General features: G+C 43.4%; 1 protein-coding gene across 1 annotated transcript in view; it reads left to right on the top strand.

The window, feature by feature from the left end:
* The first annotated feature begins 1,134 nt into the window (after positions 1-1,134).
* SHB (SH2 domain containing adaptor protein B) overlaps positions 1,135-18,948 on the top strand; it is a 68,411-nt gene continuing 50,597 nt past the window's right edge. The window contains exon 1 of the mRNA XM_061364069.1: positions 1,135-1,879. Within this exon, the coding sequence (XP_061220053.1) occupies positions 1,298-1,879 (582 nt within the window). The 5' untranslated portion in view covers positions 1,135-1,297. The remainder of the gene's footprint in view (positions 1,880-18,948) is intronic.

The following is an 18,948-nucleotide window of genomic DNA, read 5'->3' as shown; positions in this document are numbered from 1 at the left end:
CCTGTTTCAGTGCCTCACCACCCTCACAGTAAAGAACTTTCTTATATCTAACCTGAACTTCCCGTTTTAAGTTCTAACCCATTATCCTTTGTCCTATTCCTACAGTACCTAATGAAGTCCCTCCCCAGCATCCTTATAGGCCCCTTCAGAGAGTGGAAGGCTGCTCTGAGGTCTCCCTGCAGCCTTCTCTTCTCCAGGCTGAACAGCCCCAACTTTCTCAGCCTGTCTTCATACGGTAGATGCTCCAGTCCCCTGATCATCCTCGTGGCCTCCTCTGGACTTGCTCCAACAGGTCCATCTCCTTTTAATGTTGAGGGCACCAGAACTGCACACAGTACTGCAAGTGAGCTCTCATGAGCGCAGAGTAAAAGAGCAGGGGTCATCTCCTCCAACCCAGCCAAAATGAGAGCTTGGTTCCCCCCTTTGGTAGGGACCATCTGAGCCCAGCCTAAAGACCCCCCCCACCCAACTGATGGAAAAGGGGACGCACCCATAGCTGTACCAGAAAAGCCCAAGCCCGACCTGTGTAGGCAGTGCCTGACCCCACATCATCCTGGCTGCAGTATACCGCGCCCTCGGACAACCGGTTGGAGGAGAAACCAAGGCTTCTGGAGCTGAAGCCAGCCGAGAAAAAAAAAAAAGAAACCCTGGCCTGCGGTCTCCTGGCGGCGGCAGTAGCTTCCCTGCCCTTCACGCGGCAGGTCCCACCCGCTGCTGCCGCGGCCGGCCTGGCCGCCGCCGCGTCCCTTCTGTCACGGAGCGCGGGCACAGGTCGTACCGACACTCGCGCCCCGGCCACGAGCGTTGCTGCTGCTGCGGGTCCTGTCCCTTCCAGCGCTTACAAAAGGATACAGCGACCCTGCCCAGACCCCCGTCTCCGTTCCCGTTCCCGTTCCTTTCCCTTCCCCTTCCTGTCCCCGTCCCGCCCCGCAGCCACCCGGCTCGGCCCCGGCTGTGGGCGGGCAGAGGCCTGCTTACAGCTGCGGCGTCCGCCTCGCCGGTGCGTGCTGAGATCAGCCCGGGCCGCTTGACGGTGTGAAGGGACCGGGTTGCGTTCGCGAGAGCCGCGAGTGAGCGCAGGGCCTGGGCCGGGAAGGGTTCCGTCACGCTGGGAAGCTGGGGGGGGGGGGGGGGGGGGGTGTCTAAGCGGGGCGGAGGAGCGGCGTGTGTGCACAGCGGGGCGTTCGGGGCGCCCCGCTGCCTTGCTTCTCCATGCTGGCGCCGGCGCTGAGTGGGGCTGGCGCGCCGGGCGCCGGAGACAGCGCACGGTGCTGAGGGGCCGCGGCCCGGGGAGACGATGGCCAAATGGCTAAGTAAGTACTTCAGCTTGGGCAATAACAAAACCAAGAGTCCCCCCCAGCCTCCGCGGCCCGACTACCGAGAGAAGAGGAACGGTGCCGGCAGCGTGCCCCGCCCCGACGGGCCGCCGCACCTCCACCTTCACCACCACACCTCGCCCGGCTTCCCGCGCCGCCGCCTGCGCGACGACACCAGCGACCTTCTCCGCGCCTACCGGGCACAGAAAGACCGCGACTTCGAGGACCCCTATAGCGGACCCGGCTCCTCGCTGCTGAAGCTGCGTGCCATGTGCCGCCCGGATTACTCGATGCCGGAGGATCTGGGCGAGGCGGCCCCCAAGGCTTTCTCCTCCTCGTCATGCTGTGCCTCGCCCCCCGCCGCCGGGGCAGCCGGCTCCCCTCAACTCTTCCGCAGTCACAGCGAGCGCCGCCCGGCCACGCCACCCGACGTGAAATACATCTCCCCGAAGCATCGGCTTATCAAGATCGAGGGTGGCGGTGGCCGCGATGTAACAGGCAAGAAGCTCAACAAGGGCTCCAAGCAGCTGGCGACCTCTGTCCCCTCTGCCACAAATGACAAAGTAAGTGTTGTGGTCCTGTTCCCGAACCCGTAGATTTGGCAGTAGGGCTGGGGCTGCATCAGCCCCTGGAAGGGATTTTGGTGACAGGACTAGTTCCTATCTGAATTCATCTAAAGCTGTCACTGCTCTCCACCGTGCTGCAATGGGTGGCCTGGCTTTTTTCAATATCTCGGGGCAGGCAGGATATGTGCAAGGCTGGCACGTGAAGCAGTGGTGCCCAGTCCTTTCAAACTCACCTCCCTTCTGATGGGGCAGGTGTGCCTAGCTCTGCTCTGGGCATAGTGCAGTGCCAACTTCAGGAGTGATGGCAAGGCTCTGAGGTTGGCATGCTTCTGCAGAACAGGATGTGAGTCTTTTGAGAGAGTGCTTGGGGAGCCCTGAAATCATTTGAGAAGCCCTGTGCTTGTGACCCAAAGTTGTAGCCTCAGACGCGTTGCATGTGGTATGGAATGGTCATATGTATATATATGACCACATACCACATGGAAATATATGTATATAATCTTTATATATAAAAATAATAATCTGACGCCATCTTGAGTCAGACTGCCTGTCTTAAAAGAGACAACTTGTCATGTACCCAATATAGCTTCTTTGACTCCTTTGGTGTCGAAGGTGAAGTAGTTTGAAGTCCTGTGTACAACAGCATCACAACTTCCATGATAACTGTTCCAACTGGCAGGTACCTTAAGCAAACATAGCTATTAGCTCAGTTGCAAATGTTCTCCTATCTTTTAATCTTTGTTCCCTGCAAATGCTAGCAGAATACTGTAGACACAGCACTGGAAAGTGCTGAGCTCAGGAGCTTGGTTTACAGCTGGGAAGCTTTGCAGAGGGAATCAGTGTTAATTATTTTGTAAGCACAGCACATGTTCCCCCCAGCCTTGTTGGTTCTGGTAGCTTAGTTCTAGTTTTTCCATAATTGAAATTAATATTTCTTCATTTTGTGAATTGTCATTTACAACTTCAGCGCAATAGTCGCATCACAGGAATTCCAAGAACGTGCTCAATGTTATCAGGTTAAGTGATCTGTGCATACAGGTTTGAGTATGTAATATGATTGCATTGACTAGTGACACATTTCCGTGAAAACTTGATAAATTACATCCTGTCCAGATGAAATTCCAAATAAATCAGCTTGCAATGGTGATGATACAAGATCTCAAGTCTAAAATTTATTACATAGCATGTCATTTTAAGTGTACTTCCTGACAACAGTTGCGAAAGCAGCAACTTCTTTTGTTGGAGTAATAGTCTTACTGTGTTACCACATATTGTCTTCTTTCAATTGCCTGTGTTGATACTATGTATCTGCTTTTGGCAGATACTTTCAGCAACTTCAGAGAAAATAACTGCTTGGGGCAAAATGCTTCGAAGTGCAACTGCTAGTTTTTTTCTTTCTTTTTTTTTTTTTTTCTGATTTATTATCTTTTCATTTTAGACACTACTTGTTCTTTTTTGACTGAGAGAGAGTTATTGTTTTTCTTAGTAGCTGGTGCAGTGCTGTGGTTTAGTTTTAGTCTGAGAAGAATGCTGATAACACACCAATGGTTTAGTTGCTGTTCAGTATCATTTAGCCTGGTCAAGGGCTGTTCAGTCTCTCATGCTCTGCCAGTGAGGAGGGACCCAAGAAGCCAGGAGGGAGCAGAGTCAGAACACCTAACCCAAACTAGCCAGAGGGGTATTCCATACCACAGCATGTTATGCCCAGTATAGAAACTGGGAGGATTTACCCGAAAGGGGAGATCGTTGCTTGGGTCAGGATGGGTATTGATCACTGGGTGGTGAGGAATAGTATTGTGTGTCACTTGGGTTTTATGTGCTTTTATTTGTTCTGTTGTTGTTTCCTACTATTACCATTATCATTATTGTTTGTATTCTTTCTATTATCACTATATTTTACTTAGTTATTAAACTGTTCTCCTCTCGACCTGCATGTTTATACTCTTCCAATTCTTCTGCCCATCTTGCCTGGGAAGGAGGAGTGAGCAAGTGGCTGTGTGGTGCTTAGTTGCTGGCTGGGCTATAACTGTGATGCTACTGAAGCAATTTTTGAAGCACAAACTACATCTGTTGCTAGGTAACTTGCTACCTACTGTGTGGTCATAAATCTGTGTGCTGCCCCCAAGCCCTTGTTGCGGGTTCTAAAATTTGTTTTGAACAAGCAACCGACGTTTTCGTACAAGAAGAAACAGAACACTCATTTTGCAGTCACATTCTTTCTGTCTTTGGGAGAAAGAACTATATGTGAGCTACATGCTAAAAGCAAAATGTGCTGCTGCCATCCACAACAGAATTTGGTTGTGATGCGCTACATAGCTTGCCTTTTTTTCAGTTGTGTTTTTTCCTCCCAGTAATGGGAATGAAGTACCTTGTATTTCACAGCCCTGGAATGTGAAGCCTGACAGGTGAACCTGGTAAGCTATGATCATAGTGGGCAGGCAGAGAACTGCTTCTCTCCTACACCTGTCATTCAATGAGGAAAAAATGGAGGACATTAGTTAACAGAATAAGTCTAGCTCAGTGGCAAAGCAAGTGAAAATAAACTTCTGTAAGAAGGTGATAGCAGAAGGGACAGTAAGCATGTTGTCAAAAAAGCTAGAGGTTTAACATTCAGAAGAGTTATGAAATGTTAAAAACATGGGGGGGGAAATCTGTGAGTAGCATAGCTTAAGCTATGTAGTTTAGGAATGAAAAAGATCTACTTGCCATAAAGGCGTGTCATCATAGAAGTATGTGTTTAATGATCCACTAATGTTTGTTAAATGCTTGTGTCCATTTAGCACCTCTGTTTTTTTCTTCTTTGCATACAAAGATAAACTGCTGTTTTCTGAATGTTCACTAAGTGAGAAGTATGGTTTTCAACAAATTCAGTGATCAACTTTATAATTTTTGTGACTGGTCATCAGTAAAGAGTTGTCTGCAGAGCTCAGTTGTGTGTTAAACTGGAAAGAGTTACTGGAATGGGAAGGAGATTTAGGAAGGTGCTTGGTTTTTTGTGGTTACTTCTAAAAGACAAATGGCAAAGTATGAATAATGGCAGACAGGTTAGTCAAAGTTCCCAAGAAAAAAAGTGATAGACCAGCTGATTCAAGGAGCAGAAGAGATGGGCATTAAAAGCAATGGCAGGCATGATTGTGTTTTGCAAGATTCCAAGTACAGCTTGTAAAAGTAACCACAGACATGTAGTGTATCTGGGCTTCAGGAAGGTTTGATGTGTAGAAATAGAAGTACTGATTAAAGTTCAAGCAGACAAATCCAAACTACCATACATCTTTAATAGTGAGGTGACTAACCTATACAACAGATGTCCAAGAGAGAGTCACCATCACCAGGTGTCTTTGAACTCAGATTAGTGGGTGGATTTTTTTATTTAGGTAGTATTGTCAGGCAGGCTTTAGGGCTTTGACAGTGATGCTTATCTTCAAACAAGGGAGAGCAGGCTATGTTAGAATTCATGGCAGGAGCAGCTCAGTTCCTCCAGTGTGGGGGACAAGAAGCTACTGATGTCTGCCTTTAGTGCTGGCCTAGGAGATGTTAACTGCTTAGCTCCCCTATGACAAATGAATGAGTGTAGGCAAGCTGGAACAATTTAGGAAATTACTGGTTTCCATCTGTAGTGCTGGCCTGGGAGATGTTAACTTCCTAGCTCTCCTGTCACCAGCAAATGAGTGTAGGCAAGCCAGAACAATATGTGGCTATATGCTGGAACAACCTAGCGGCTACTGTGTGTAAGAATAAATTCAAGACCTGGCTTAACATGAGCTCAATAGACAGAACACTTGGTGAACTGGGGATCTGAAAGAATGACTTGAAGTCTTTCTCAGCAACTCTCCTTTATCTGGTGTTGTATGGTGTGTGTAAATCCAAGATAGTAATGGGTGAACGGAAAGTGTCCCTGTGAAAGGATACTTTGTGTATTTTGTCAGCTGTTACACTTTTTTGAACCTTAACGTTTCTCTGCCTGTATTTGCTGCTGAGGAACCTGGAACACTATTCAAAGGGCAAAGATAATTGTTTCATAATGAGGAGCATTTTGCATTTCTACTGTGTAGTGGAGAGAGATCTGTGCAGCAGTTCCGGATACTGAATGCAGAAGACACTCTTGCAGCACCGATTTGCACAGGACATGTCTGATGCTGTAGAGAATAGCTCAGTTCTTCACAGGCAGAACTGATCCAGTGCAAAAGCATGTCTGGAATGAGTGGCAGCAGCAATCAGGCAGGAAACTGCTCAGGGCAGCACAGTTGCTGACTTGGTTTACAAAGGTCTAAAAATGAAGTCTGTGTGTGAATTCTATACTTGTATAAGAAAAAAAAAAAAAAAAACAAACCACCATCCAACCCTTTGTTTTCATGGGATCCACCATGGAAGTGTGTGGTGCAGAAATCTGGCTAAGCGTGAGGGCTAAAGCTGTTTTCCTGAAAAGCTTTCACCCCATTATGTAAGAAACAAGCACATTTCTGACATTGCAGTGGCCTATGGAAATGCTGTTTGCACTTTTAAGGTTTTCCATAAAAATATTTAGGCTCCATGGTACATTATTTATATCTGTATATAATTAAAACATTTTAGTAAAAATTGAGAACATGTTTGTCTTATTTCTATACACAGAAGGTCTAAGTTTCGTTTGATCTTGCAAGTGAGAACAATCAGGTGTATTTAACAGAATCTAGCAGCTGGTATTTTGAGGTGCACTGAGAAAACACTTAAAAGATATCTAAGCAGTGTTGGGGTTATTTTTAAAAGTATATAATTTCTAGAGATCCTAAACTACAGATGTATCTCTCTGTCTCTTTCCCATGTTCAATCCATTACAACAGCATGTAAAGCTGCCACTCATTAAAGTTGGTTCTACTCTGAAACACACTTCCCCACTGCATGTGGCTCCGATTGGTAGATGGCTCTGCTTTGAGGCAAAGGTTTCTGGAAAAGGTGCCACTGGTCTTGTGAGCCTCCATAAATGGCTTGGACAAGGCCACACATAAAAGCAAGCTGCATTTTTTTCATCTCATGTTATACAGTGCAGATATAATGCAGCTAGAAATGCATTTTTCCACATATATCACTCATTATTAAGGGAAGGAAGGGAAGATACTCAGTTATTACCTGAGTCTGTGGAGTCTTAGTAACTTTAGGGCTGTTTGAAGTAATGTGGTAGGCTGTTCAGTTACAAGCATCTCTGGCATCTGCAGTGATTCGGAGAAAACTCCAGGAACAAACTTGCCAACAAAGTTTTCAAGCTGACAAGCAGGTATTCTTTATTGCGGTGCCGGGAGACACGGGGGATAAATCCTCCTAACGTGTGTCCCCGTACTGCTGTACAAGCCACCCTTATATAGTCACTGGGCATACATACATATTCATGAGGCTACGTATGGATTACATCATTTTCCAGAGAGTTCCCCGCATGCGTACAGAATTGTGGTGGTGGTCTCTGAGGGTCGGTTACTTCTTCCAACAATCTTCATCACTTCTGGCAGCCTTTGAAGCACGCGCAGTAGATGCTCATACCAGTTTAATTGGTTCATTAGCACCAGAGACATAATAATCCTCCTATCCTCCTACTTATCAGTTAGTTTAACTGTAGCCCATCCTGGACACCTGCCATTCCCAGATACTCCTTATCCCTGTGTCCTGTTCTTCTAGACTGTTTTTCTTAAAACTAGGCCAACTATAACGATTTATCTTGTGAGAATTCTTAGTATGTTCTCTAGTTGTACTCTGTTTTTTTTTTCTCTATGTATCCTGCACCTCAGTAATTTTCCATTGTTACTGTTACAAAGCCATCAAACTTAACATTACTTAAAACTTCTTATAAAAGTTTCTATATCCCATTTTGTGATTTTGTGCCCCTTTGTCTCAAATTCCCCCCTTTTTCTGTCCTTTTGCAAATTCTTTTGCAACATTTTATATATTACCATTACCACCAAAAGTCTTTTTGAAATAATATCCCGTTTCTACCTGGTGCTTAGTTTCATTCCGTTTCCATTCTTCGTAATTTATCATAGACCGTTTACAACACCAGAGGGAACATTGTATCATACCACAAGTAATCAATATTAAAATAATTAACACCAATATTCCTGCAACCAGTTGCCTCAACCAGGAGAGATTGGGTAACCATGAAGTTAACTTTTTCCATGTTTCTTCAAAGCCCCAGGAGGTGCCATCCATGGCCATTTCACGAAATATCTTAGTTTGTTTCCAAATTTCCTCCAGATCTGTTTCAATTCCACCACTTTAGTCTGTATAGGAACTACACCTTTCATTGATTATGGAAGAAACCCCTCTTTGTGATGCCAGTAACATGTCTAGAGCCATTCAGTTTTGTAATATCACCTTAGATAGGCTAGTTATCTCTTGTTCTGCCTGGATTATATCGATGTTTTTACTTTCCATTTCCTCTATGGTTGCCGAGATATTTACAATTGCCTTCTCTAATTCACTTACTGCCAAAGATGGAATTAGCCCTTTTACAAAACTGTGAAATGAGTTGTGCTGTTGAATAATAGGGTTAAACCCTCAATTAATTCGTTCAGCAAAACTTCTAATCCAGGTCCTGGAAGGGTACCTGTTGATTATAGTAAAATTGGGTATTACAGCACCTAAGGTGCATGCCCCCTTCCAGTTGGGGGTAGAATCTTATAAGCATTTTTCCACATAACCAATACCATCCTTTCCCTTTAGGAACGGGCCATCACTGAACTACGATACCATCTATGTTAATTGTTAATTGTATGATTGTAATTTGAATGGTGACCTACATCTGTGGCATTTAAACAAGCCTGATCTCCTACTCTGGTTTCTGATGTAATACCCCTTTGTGCACAGGTGTAGTATTTATTACCTGGGTTAGGATTAACTATTTCAAATGTTAACCTTTCCTTCGAATACAGATCGCTAGTGTTCACCCACAAATTTGTCCATGAGACAGTGTTAGGAATTGGAACTCCAATTAATGGGAGATCCAGGCTTTCTCCTGATTTAGGCAACTGTGCACACACCCAACAGTCATTATGATGAAAATATTAGTAACATTCTGCACTAATTTCAGGTATAAATTCTGGTCCCAAGCTTGTGCGCCAGTTATCATATGACTCCAAATTATGACCGACACAATTTCATACGCAAGGGTACTGAAGGTTCGATCCACCCTGTCTTCTCTGGCTCTGGTGCTTTCTTTATTCTTGAATAATGTGCCCAAGCAGGTTGTTCCTTTATCTTCACTGCTGTAAAGGTGATCAATAATATCTGGTACAGTCCGCTCCACTTCTCCTGTAGAGGATCTCCTGAAGAATTCTTAACATAAACCCAGTCTCCAGATCTGAAAGGGTGAATTGGATAATCCAAACCTCTTGCTCTTTTCCCTATTATCTCCTCCAATTGTTTTCCCAGATTGATCAGAAACTGTCGGAGATAGCCTTCTCCCACTTCCTGAAGACTTTCTCCTTTAAACTGGGAGTGATACGGTCTTCCATACAAAATCTCAAATGGGCTAACCTCTTCTTTTGACCGGGGTCTAGTTCGAATTCTTAATAAAGCCAGTGGTAATGCCTGGTACCAATATAAATTTGTTTCCTGACATATTTTACTAATTTGTTGTTTAATCACATGGTTCATCTTTTCTACTTGCCCACTGGCCTAAGGCCTATATGGAACATGCAGTTGCCAATCAGTTTCTAATTTTTTCCTAATTTCTTGTAACAATTTTGCACTAAAGTGCGAGTCTCGGTCAGAAGAAATTGCCTCTGGTACCCCAAAATGATCTTATTATCTTGTTAAATAATATTTTAATCACTTGTTTTGCATTATTTATTCTGTAAGGGAATGCTTCTGGCCAGCCTGAAAAAGTATCCGTTAACACCCATAAATATCGATAACCACCCCTTTTTTTTTTTTGGTAATTCAGAAAAATCTATTTGCCACTGCTGTCCGGATAACTTCCTCTCCCAATTGTCCCAGTTTGATTTCTATTTTCAGTCTTAGGATTATTCTTAAGACATAGCTGACATTGTTTTGTCACTAATTGAACTGTGGTGTATAGATTTGTTTGTCTAAATATTTATGCAAAGAGTTGCTACCCCAATGAGTTTTATTATGTTCTTCCTGAGCTAACATCCAGAGCTGGTTATAGGGGATTACAATTTGCCCACCAGGTATTTGAGCCCAACCCTCTATTTTCCTGTCCCTTTAGATTCTCAATCAATTTTCTATCCTCTTTTGAATATCTAGGTTTAGATTTTTCAATTGGTAGTTTGCCGTCAGGGATTAAGGACATGATTTGAAATTGTTCAGCTGCTCGTTTGGCTTTAAAATTGGCCAAATTATTTCCAATTTCTTGATCAGAGCCACCTTGTTGATGCCCTTTACAGTACATAACAGCTACTTCTTCAGGTAGCTGAACAGCTTCCAGTAATTGTAGAATTTCTGTAGCATGGTTAACCTGTTTCCCTTGTGTGTTCAAAGGTCCACATTCTTTCCAGATAGCACCATGGACATGGACCACACCAAATGCATATTTAGAATCAGTCCTAATATTTATCCTTTTATCTTTAGCCAGTTCCAGGGCTCTTATTAATGCTATTATTTTTGACTTCTGTGCAGAGGTGTTACCAGGTGAAGGTTTAGATTTTTTTTTTTTTTTTTTCCCTGTGAAGTGGTGGTAATGGCATATCCTGCCTTTCATTTACCATTTTTCATGAAGCTACTACCATCAGTAAACCAAGAATCAGCATCTTCCAGAGGTCTTTCTTTCAAGTCTGGTCGGCTCGAATATACAGTCTCTATGGTGGTCAAGCAGTCTTTTGTTAGTGGTTCTGTCGATTGTTCCTGCAAAAGGATGCTGGATTCACAACGTTAGTGACCGCAATTTCTGTATTATCCTGTTCTACAATAGTGGCCTGGTATTTAAAAAACGTGAAGGAGATGACCTCCTTTCTGCTCCAGGACTACTGATACCACATGGGACACTAGTACAGTAATCTTTTGTCCCAAAGTAAATTTGCAAGCCTCTTTAATATTTGTGATAACTGCTGCCATAGCTTTTAGGCATCTGGGTCATCCTTTGCTCGCTTCATCCAGCTGTTTTGAAAAATAGGCCACTGCCCTTCTGTAGGGTCCTAGTTTTTTGAGCAAGGACCCCCAAAGCTATTCCTTGCTCTTCACAGGAATATAGCCAAAAGGATTTAGTCACATCCAGGAGTCACAGAGCTGCAGTTCTCATTAGCTCTGTTTTTAAATTTCTAAAAACCCCTTCTGCTGTATCAGTCCATTCTAAAGAGGGAGAATTTCCTTTCAACAGTTCATATAGGGGTCTTACCAGAACACCATAATCATGGATCCAAAATCTGCACCATCCAGTCATTCCCAGGGATGTTCGGAGCTCCTTGACGGTCGCTGGTCTTGGAGTCTGGCAAATGGCTTCTTTTCTAGCAGTTCCAAGTTCTCTCTGTCCTCCTGTTATTTCATATCCTAGGTAGGAAACTTGGGTTTGGGTTAGTTGGGCCTTTTGTCTGGATACCCGATAACCATTCAGTCCCAGAAAATTTAACAATTCCACTGTCCACTTGATACATTCTTCCTTTGTTTCTGTAGCAATTAACAGGTCATCCACATATTGTAACAGAGTCCCCTTTGAGTAGGTGGCTTCCATGATTCTAGTTCTCATGCTAGCTGATTTCCAAAAATTGCCGGACTGTTTGTTTTTTTTAACCCTTTATGTAAACTATCCAAGTTAATTGAGTTTCCCTTCCTCTGTCAGGATTTTCCCATTTAAAAGCCAATAATTGTGGCTTTCTTTGGCCAGTGGTAAGCAAAAGAAAGTGTCTTTTAAATCCAGGACGGCAAACCATTTTTGATTATTATTCAATTAATAATCTATATTTTAAAATTTATCAATTTTTTTTTTTATTCCCTTTGATCTTCTAATTTTAAGGGATACTGTTTTATTCTAATTGGGTAGGCCCCCCCTTTTTATTTCCACTATAACAGGCAAAGCATTTTTCGCCTTACCTGGAACTTCAGGTGCCCATACTCCCACATACACCTGATTAAGGATTTCTTCTATTTCAGGGAGGTCCTCCTTTTTGCTTTTCTGTCGAATTAAACTCAAAACTGCAATTAATTGTTTTTAACTCTGAAGTCCATTTTGCCTTCTTTAAATGTTGCTTCTCGCCCTAACAAAGATTTTAGAGAATTTGGCATGCATAAAAATTTATGCATTCCGATTTGTTTTCCCAATTTGTACTTTAAAGGTTCCAAAAAGAATGCCTTTTTTTTTTTTTTTTTTCCTCTTTTCCTTGGTGGCCAGTAGCTCCCACATCTGTAACGAATTCTTTTCTCTCTTATTTAACACCAAATAAGTTACTCCTGTATCCACTAAAATTCCACTTTATTTCCCCTAGTTCATAGTCTTAATGTAACCAGTGGATCTGCTAGGGTAGATTCCCCAGGTCCCCGTCAGTTTAGTTCCAGTTCAGTCACCGGAGCCACTCCATGGCACTGCCCTCCCCAGGCAGTCTCACTTCCAGCGTCCAAAACCCCCCATAGCACGCACACCGGTCCGGTCCCACAGAAGAGAAGAGCCCACTCCCCCACCTCCTCCCGACATCCCTCCTCCCACGCTCAAACACAGGAGCTGCTCGAGCTCCCCTCCTTTCCCCCTTGGTTTTCCTTTTTTTTTTTTTTCTTTTTCTCACAGCAGCTCCCCCTGCTCTGCAGGGCCTGCAGATGCCTGCCTCTGCAACGGCACTTCTGGTTTAACCCCTTCTTAACTCTGAATGTGGATGTGCCGCTTGTTGCCAGTGACAGAAATCTCTTCCTCCTTATCAATATCAGATAGGACAGAGGCAGAGGGTGCTCCTCTCGGAGGTACCTGTAGTACGTGATTTTACACCTTATGTTCCTGATTACTGTTTTTTAACTTTAAACATCTTTCCCCAATATCAGAGGCTGAGCATCTCCAGCGTAACTTTCAGTTTTTCCCTGTCCTTTTCCAAAGCCAAAATTAAGGAATCTGGTGGAGCTATATTAATTTTGCATTCAGTCTGTCACTCTGTGTGATTTCTTAAAGTGAAAAACATATCTGCATACATTACTTCATCCCATTTTCCTTGCCCCCTTAAAACAACATTAATTGTAACAATGTATTATAGTTCAGAGTTCCATTTTTAGGCCATTTTTCCTGATCTTCCAAAGTATACAAAGTGCCACCATTGGTTACAATATTTTACCAATATTTTCTTATTTACCAAGCCCCCAGGAGACCCTCCAAGTTTTTTCCAGTGTGCCAAAATGCACCCAAAAGGATTCTTTTTCAAGATCTCTTCACTCTGCTGATTTTCCATTATCAATCTCACATTCACACACACACACACAGATGGTATCCCCAGACATACTCCACACAGTTACAACACTTGAGACAAAGACAGAGACTTAAATTCAACCAAACAAACAACAGTTAATAACACAGTTATAACATCCTGTCACCAGTACCAGAATCGCAAGACCAAAATCATTACTGTAACAAGCCACAAAATAAGCGAATACCAGTAGAATCAAAAGCAATACTTCCTAACCCTTATAGCTCAGACCATATTGTAACATTAATAGGGGGGTTTCCTTGAACCCTTTATAGTTGACCAGCCTGTCAGTGTCCCAGGAAGGATGAGACCCTTGTGTCCGACCAGCCTGTCTGCGTCCCACTGTGGGAACCATACTGAACAGCCCACTGTATCGGAGGGTGATTCTACTAACCTATTCAGGGACCCCCGCTGACAGCATCACTGAAAAAAATCCCTTATGGGCTGTTGATAGCACACTGGACCCAAAACCATTTCCACAAGACACCCCCCTGTGTCTTGTAGGACCTAAATCACAAGATGATACCCCCTGCTTAGTTATAACAGTCTGTCACTGATACCAAAACCACAAGACCAAAATCCTTAATATAACAAGCCACAAAATAAATCAAATACAAGTAAAATCCTAAACCTTTTTCTGCAAGACACCCCCTGCGTCTTGCAAGACCCAAACCACAAGAAGCCCCCTGCTTCCTTTGGGTGTATACCAGTAAAATCCAAAACCTTTTTCTGCAAGACACCCCCTGCGTCTTGCAGGACCCAAACCACAAGAAGCCCCCTGCTTCTTGTGGGTGTATACCAAACGGACGCTAGCAGCCGGGTATACACCTTTACCTACGAGATTTCTTATCTCGATTTACGGAAGGCTTCCAAACCATGCGTACGCTTACCAGGCCAATTTACCAAACCAATTTACCAAACCAATTTACCAAACCGAGGTGCCCCCTGCACCTTACAGACTATACAAAAAAAAAGAATACCTTTTATGAGATGGTCCTTGTCTGCTCCCGCAGCGATCCGAATGAGTCGAGGGGTCCCTCCGGGAAAAATTCCCGAGGGCCCTAGGGAGCCCTGTCCTCAGCGGGTCCTGCAGCCGAGCAGAGAGGGTCCCATCTGGGTCGCCAAATTGATTCGGAGAAAACTCCAGGAACAAACTTGCCAACAAAGTTTTCAAGCTGACAAGCAGGTATTCTTTATTGCGGCGCCGGGAGATACGGGGGATAAATCCTCCTAACGTGTGTCCCCGTACTGCTATACAAGCCACCCTTATATAGTCACTGGGCATACATACATATTCATGAGGCTACGTATGGATTACATCATTTTCCAGAGAGTTCCCCGCATGCGTACAGAATTGTGGTGGTGGTCTCTGAGGGTCGTTTACTTCTTCCAACAATCTTCATCACTTCTGGCAGCCTTTGAAGCACGCGCAGTAGATGCTCATACCAGTTTAATTGGTTCTTTAGCACCAGAGACATAATAATCCTCCTATCCTCCTACTTATCAGTTAGTTTAACTGTAGCCCATCCTGGACACCTGCCATTCCCAGATACTCCTTATCCCTGTGTCCTGTTTTTCTAGACTGTTTTTCTTAAAACTAGGCCAACTATAGCGATTTATCTTGTGAGAATTCTCAGTATGTTCTCTAGTTGTACTCTATTTTTTTTCTCTATGTATCATGCACCTCAGTAATTTTCCATTGCTACTGTTACAAAGCCATCAAACTTAACATTACTTAAAACTTCTTATAAAAGTTTCTATATCCCATTTTGTGATTTTGTGCCCCTTTGTCTCAGCAGTTACTGCTCAGCTTGGAAACAGCCTCAGCTCCGGGAACAATTCAGATTTCTAGACTTCTGGACACAGAGAGATCCAAGCAGAGAAAGACTATCAGGAAGGAGTGTGAAGCAGTTAGACCCATGGAGATTGAGGGAGGGAGTAGTAGTCTTATGGGAGAGTGTATTGTGTATACCCTTGCAGTAAATGGGTCCAAAACATTGTAAAGAAGTACCTTAGTTACTGAATTCAAGCAAGAAGACTGACTTGTCCCTTGTGAATTATGATGTGTTTATTGAACTGTCTAGTGAGAGATTGTAACGGAACACGTTCAGCATGTATTTATTCTGAAAATAAGGGGCTAATACTGCATTACAAATACCCAAAAGGGAACTGGGCATAGTAGTGGACATTTGTCCTATTTTTGCCCCTTTTCATGCGACCTGTGTATCTGGCATCTGTGAACCATGTTCACTTGTTCCCCAGTCAGCAAGAACATATGCTTGCATCACTTTTTCATATGTACACTCTCTTGCTTCAGAGGAGAGCATGCAAGTTGAACATGTTTCTGTGCTGGGCTGTCTTTCTGAATCCAGGAGATCCACATAGCTGCTAGGCTCTGAGCTAGTGCCTAGCACATGCTTAGTTTCTGGGCTCACTGCATAACATCATAGAATTGTTATCCTTGTAAAGGAGCTTAAGATCACCCAGTTTCAGCTCCACTGCTATGGGCAGGAACGCCTCACACTAGACCAGTTTGCTTCAAGCCCTGTCCAGTCTGGCCTTGGACACTGTCAGGGATGGACTATTTACCATTTCTTTGTGCGACCTCTTCCAGTATCTCAGCACCCTCACAGTAAAGAACTTCTTCCTTATATCTAACCTGAACTTCCCCTGTTTAAGTTTGAACCCATTACACCTTGTCCTATCACTACAGTCCCTGATAAAGTGTCCCTCTCTGGCCTGTGGAGAGCCGTTTGGAACCGTTCCTCCTTAGAGCCGGAGGCCTGCATTAGGAGATTCCCCTCTTGAGTCATCATGCTGTCCCAGGAAACTCCTTGAGATTGGGAGCCCTCTCTTTCTTAGGTGAGGCATTTTGGATTATTGGCCATAAAATTTAAAAGCCAGCAGTGAAGTGACAAAACCATGTGACATCCAGAGTCAGTAGTTCATGTTGGTGAAGCTTTAATTGAGTTTGAATAACTTTTGGTTAGCCTCTATTTATTGGTTCTGTGTCAGGCTCTCATTTATTTTTAAGGGTAAGGAAAATCTCCTCTGGTTTAGGTTATGAAACAAAACAAAGATGCAGGAGAAACTATAGCTACCATATTACAGCTGGTGTCAGAAACCTTTACTTAAGGTTTCAGTCATATTTTGCCACTAGAGACTTTCAGATTTTGGATGCAAAGTCAGCAGGCAAAAAATTCTCTCCATTTACTAGCAGGCTAAGCACAGTGAAGATGACAAAATATCACAGTTGAAAGGGTGTCTTGTTCCTTCCAAGAAGTATTATGTTTGCTTCATCACATGTTTAACTAATACTTCTGTATCATCTCATAGAATTATAGAATAGTTAGGGTTGGAAAGGACCTTAAGATCATCCAGTTCGAACCGCTCTGCCATGAGCAGGGATGCCTCACACTAAACCACATTGCCTAAGGGTCTGTCCAACCTGGCCTTGAACAGCACCAGGGATGAAGCATTTACCACTTCTTTGGGCAACCTGTTCCAGTGCCTCAACACCTTCACAGTAAAGAACTTCCTTATATCTACCCTGAACTTCCCCTGTTTAAGTTTGAATCCGTTACCACTTTTCCTGTTGCTACAGTCCCTGATGAAGAGCCCCTCCTCAGCTTCCTTGTAGGCCCTATTCAGATTCTGGAATGCTACTAAGAGGTCTCCATGCAGCCTTCTCCTCTCCAGGCTGAACAGCCCCAACTTTCTCAGCCTGTCTTCATACGGGAGGTGCTCCAGTCCTCTGATCATCCTCATGGCCCTCCTCTGGACTTGCTCCAACAGCTTCATGTCCTTTTTATGTTGAGGACACCAGAACTGCACGCAGTGCTGCAAGTGGTCATGCTCCTTGTAATGCAGCCCAGCACACGATTAGTGTCTGGGCTGCAAGTGCACACTGAAGGCAGCTCGTGCTCAATTTCTCATCCATCAGCACTGCAAAGTCCTTTTCTGAAGTGCTGCTCTCAATCACTTCTCCACGAAACTTGCAGCTTGTTGCATATTGGTGTTCAGAAGAACCGATATCCCTAAGGCTGCAGCATAGTATTGTGGAGTGACTCTTTGGCATCTGGAAAGCCTGCACAGAGGATGTGCTATCACTCTGAAGTCAGAGCATTTAGTGTGCTGGAGGAGTCAACATCCTTCTGTTGTTGAAGGTAAGGTTGAAGAGGGCACAAACAGTGGCAGCTGTTGAGATGATTTATGCATGTACATACATACATATATATGCATATACACACATATAAAATCAATATATAAAATATATAGGTGGGGGTGGACTAGATGACCTTTGAAGGTCCCTTCCAACCCAAACCTTTCTATGATTCTATGATTATTACATGTTATTTTACAAACATAAACATGCATATTGCTGGGAAAGAGGTTGTGGACCTTCTGTCTTTGGAGACTTTCAGAACATGTATGGGAAAGGCCCTGGACAACCTCATTTATCTTTCATATTACCCTTGATTTGACCACAACAGTGGTTTAATTGTCCTTAGAAATCTCATGGAACCTAAGTATTAATGTAACTTTGATGTTCAAAAACTGCCGTGGAGCCTGAGTGTTGCCAACAGACTTCTGTTAATACAGTGCATTTCTGTAAGGACACTATTGCAAGATCTAAGGTACAGCTCTGTCAAGCTGCGATGTTTTTCCCAGTTTGTAGATGAATCTGTGCAGTAAGTGAATGTGGAGTTTGTCTGACGATAGTGTCTAAAGCATACAAGCATACCTTCTGCAAAAGCATGAAAGAATGAATAAACCTTTGTTCAGATCAAATGCATGTGTATATAGTTGGGAATGGCTGTGTGAATCAATGGGAGAGAATGATGTTGTGAGGACACTAAAACAGTGCTGCATATTGGTGCTGGTCCACAAGAAGGAATGAATTATGCTTGCTTCTATGGATTGTGCTCTGAATTTTCACAAAGGGGTTGTGCAGTACTGGGCTTAACTAGGTTTACATGTGGACACAGAAGTACTGAGACACTAAGCACAGCTAAAACAGCATTATACAATTCTGTTTCAACAGGTGAGCCACCATGAATACAGATTACTTAATACTGCATGATAGCACAGACATTATCTGCAGCCTTTACTTCAGAACTGTTCAGATAAAGAAAGAGGTCTGTATTACACTTTTTACACATCAGCTTAAGGTAAACTTGCAACAAATGGGTAGGTAGCATTAGGACTGTTGTAATGTAGAAATGAAACTTTCTATAGCCAGAATATTGTTAGGCAGTTTATTGTGATTTAAGCTCTTAATGAGAAATAAGGCACAGAAATAATATGTATCAGAACTTATGTAAATGCCTTTTAGTCTTATTAATGAAGATAAAGGTTCTAGAAAGGAAAAAGGTGAATCAGTGGGTTTTTTAAACCATTAGGTTTGCTAGTAAATTTGTGTTTTGCAGTCTACTTTTATGGTCACCAGTTTGCCATTGTATTTGCTTGGATCCCTCAAGGAATGCTTATTCTGTATTTTTGTTACAAGTTCCTTTGCTCCCCAAGCTTACTGATGCATATAGGAGTGAGATTTGTGCCTCTAAACATCTTGGTGTATGTCCTTGCCTATCAGTAGTTCCTTACAGTGTCTGACTCTTGGACATTTATAAAGAGCACTGCCCCATGTGGCAGAGAGTATGGTTTAACTTCTCATTCCTTAGCTGCTATGCATCACTGTTATTATGT

This window comes from Neopsephotus bourkii, unplaced genomic scaffold (assembly GCF_033783945.1).
Source record: "Neopsephotus bourkii isolate Nb327-2 ecotype Australia unplaced genomic scaffold, CSIRO-AGI_Nbou_v1 NB_1184, whole genome shotgun sequence".
NCBI classification, from domain to species: Eukaryota; Metazoa; Chordata; class Aves; order Psittaciformes; family Psittacidae; genus Neopsephotus; species Neopsephotus bourkii.
This window is presented reverse-complemented; position numbering and strand designations above follow the sequence as displayed.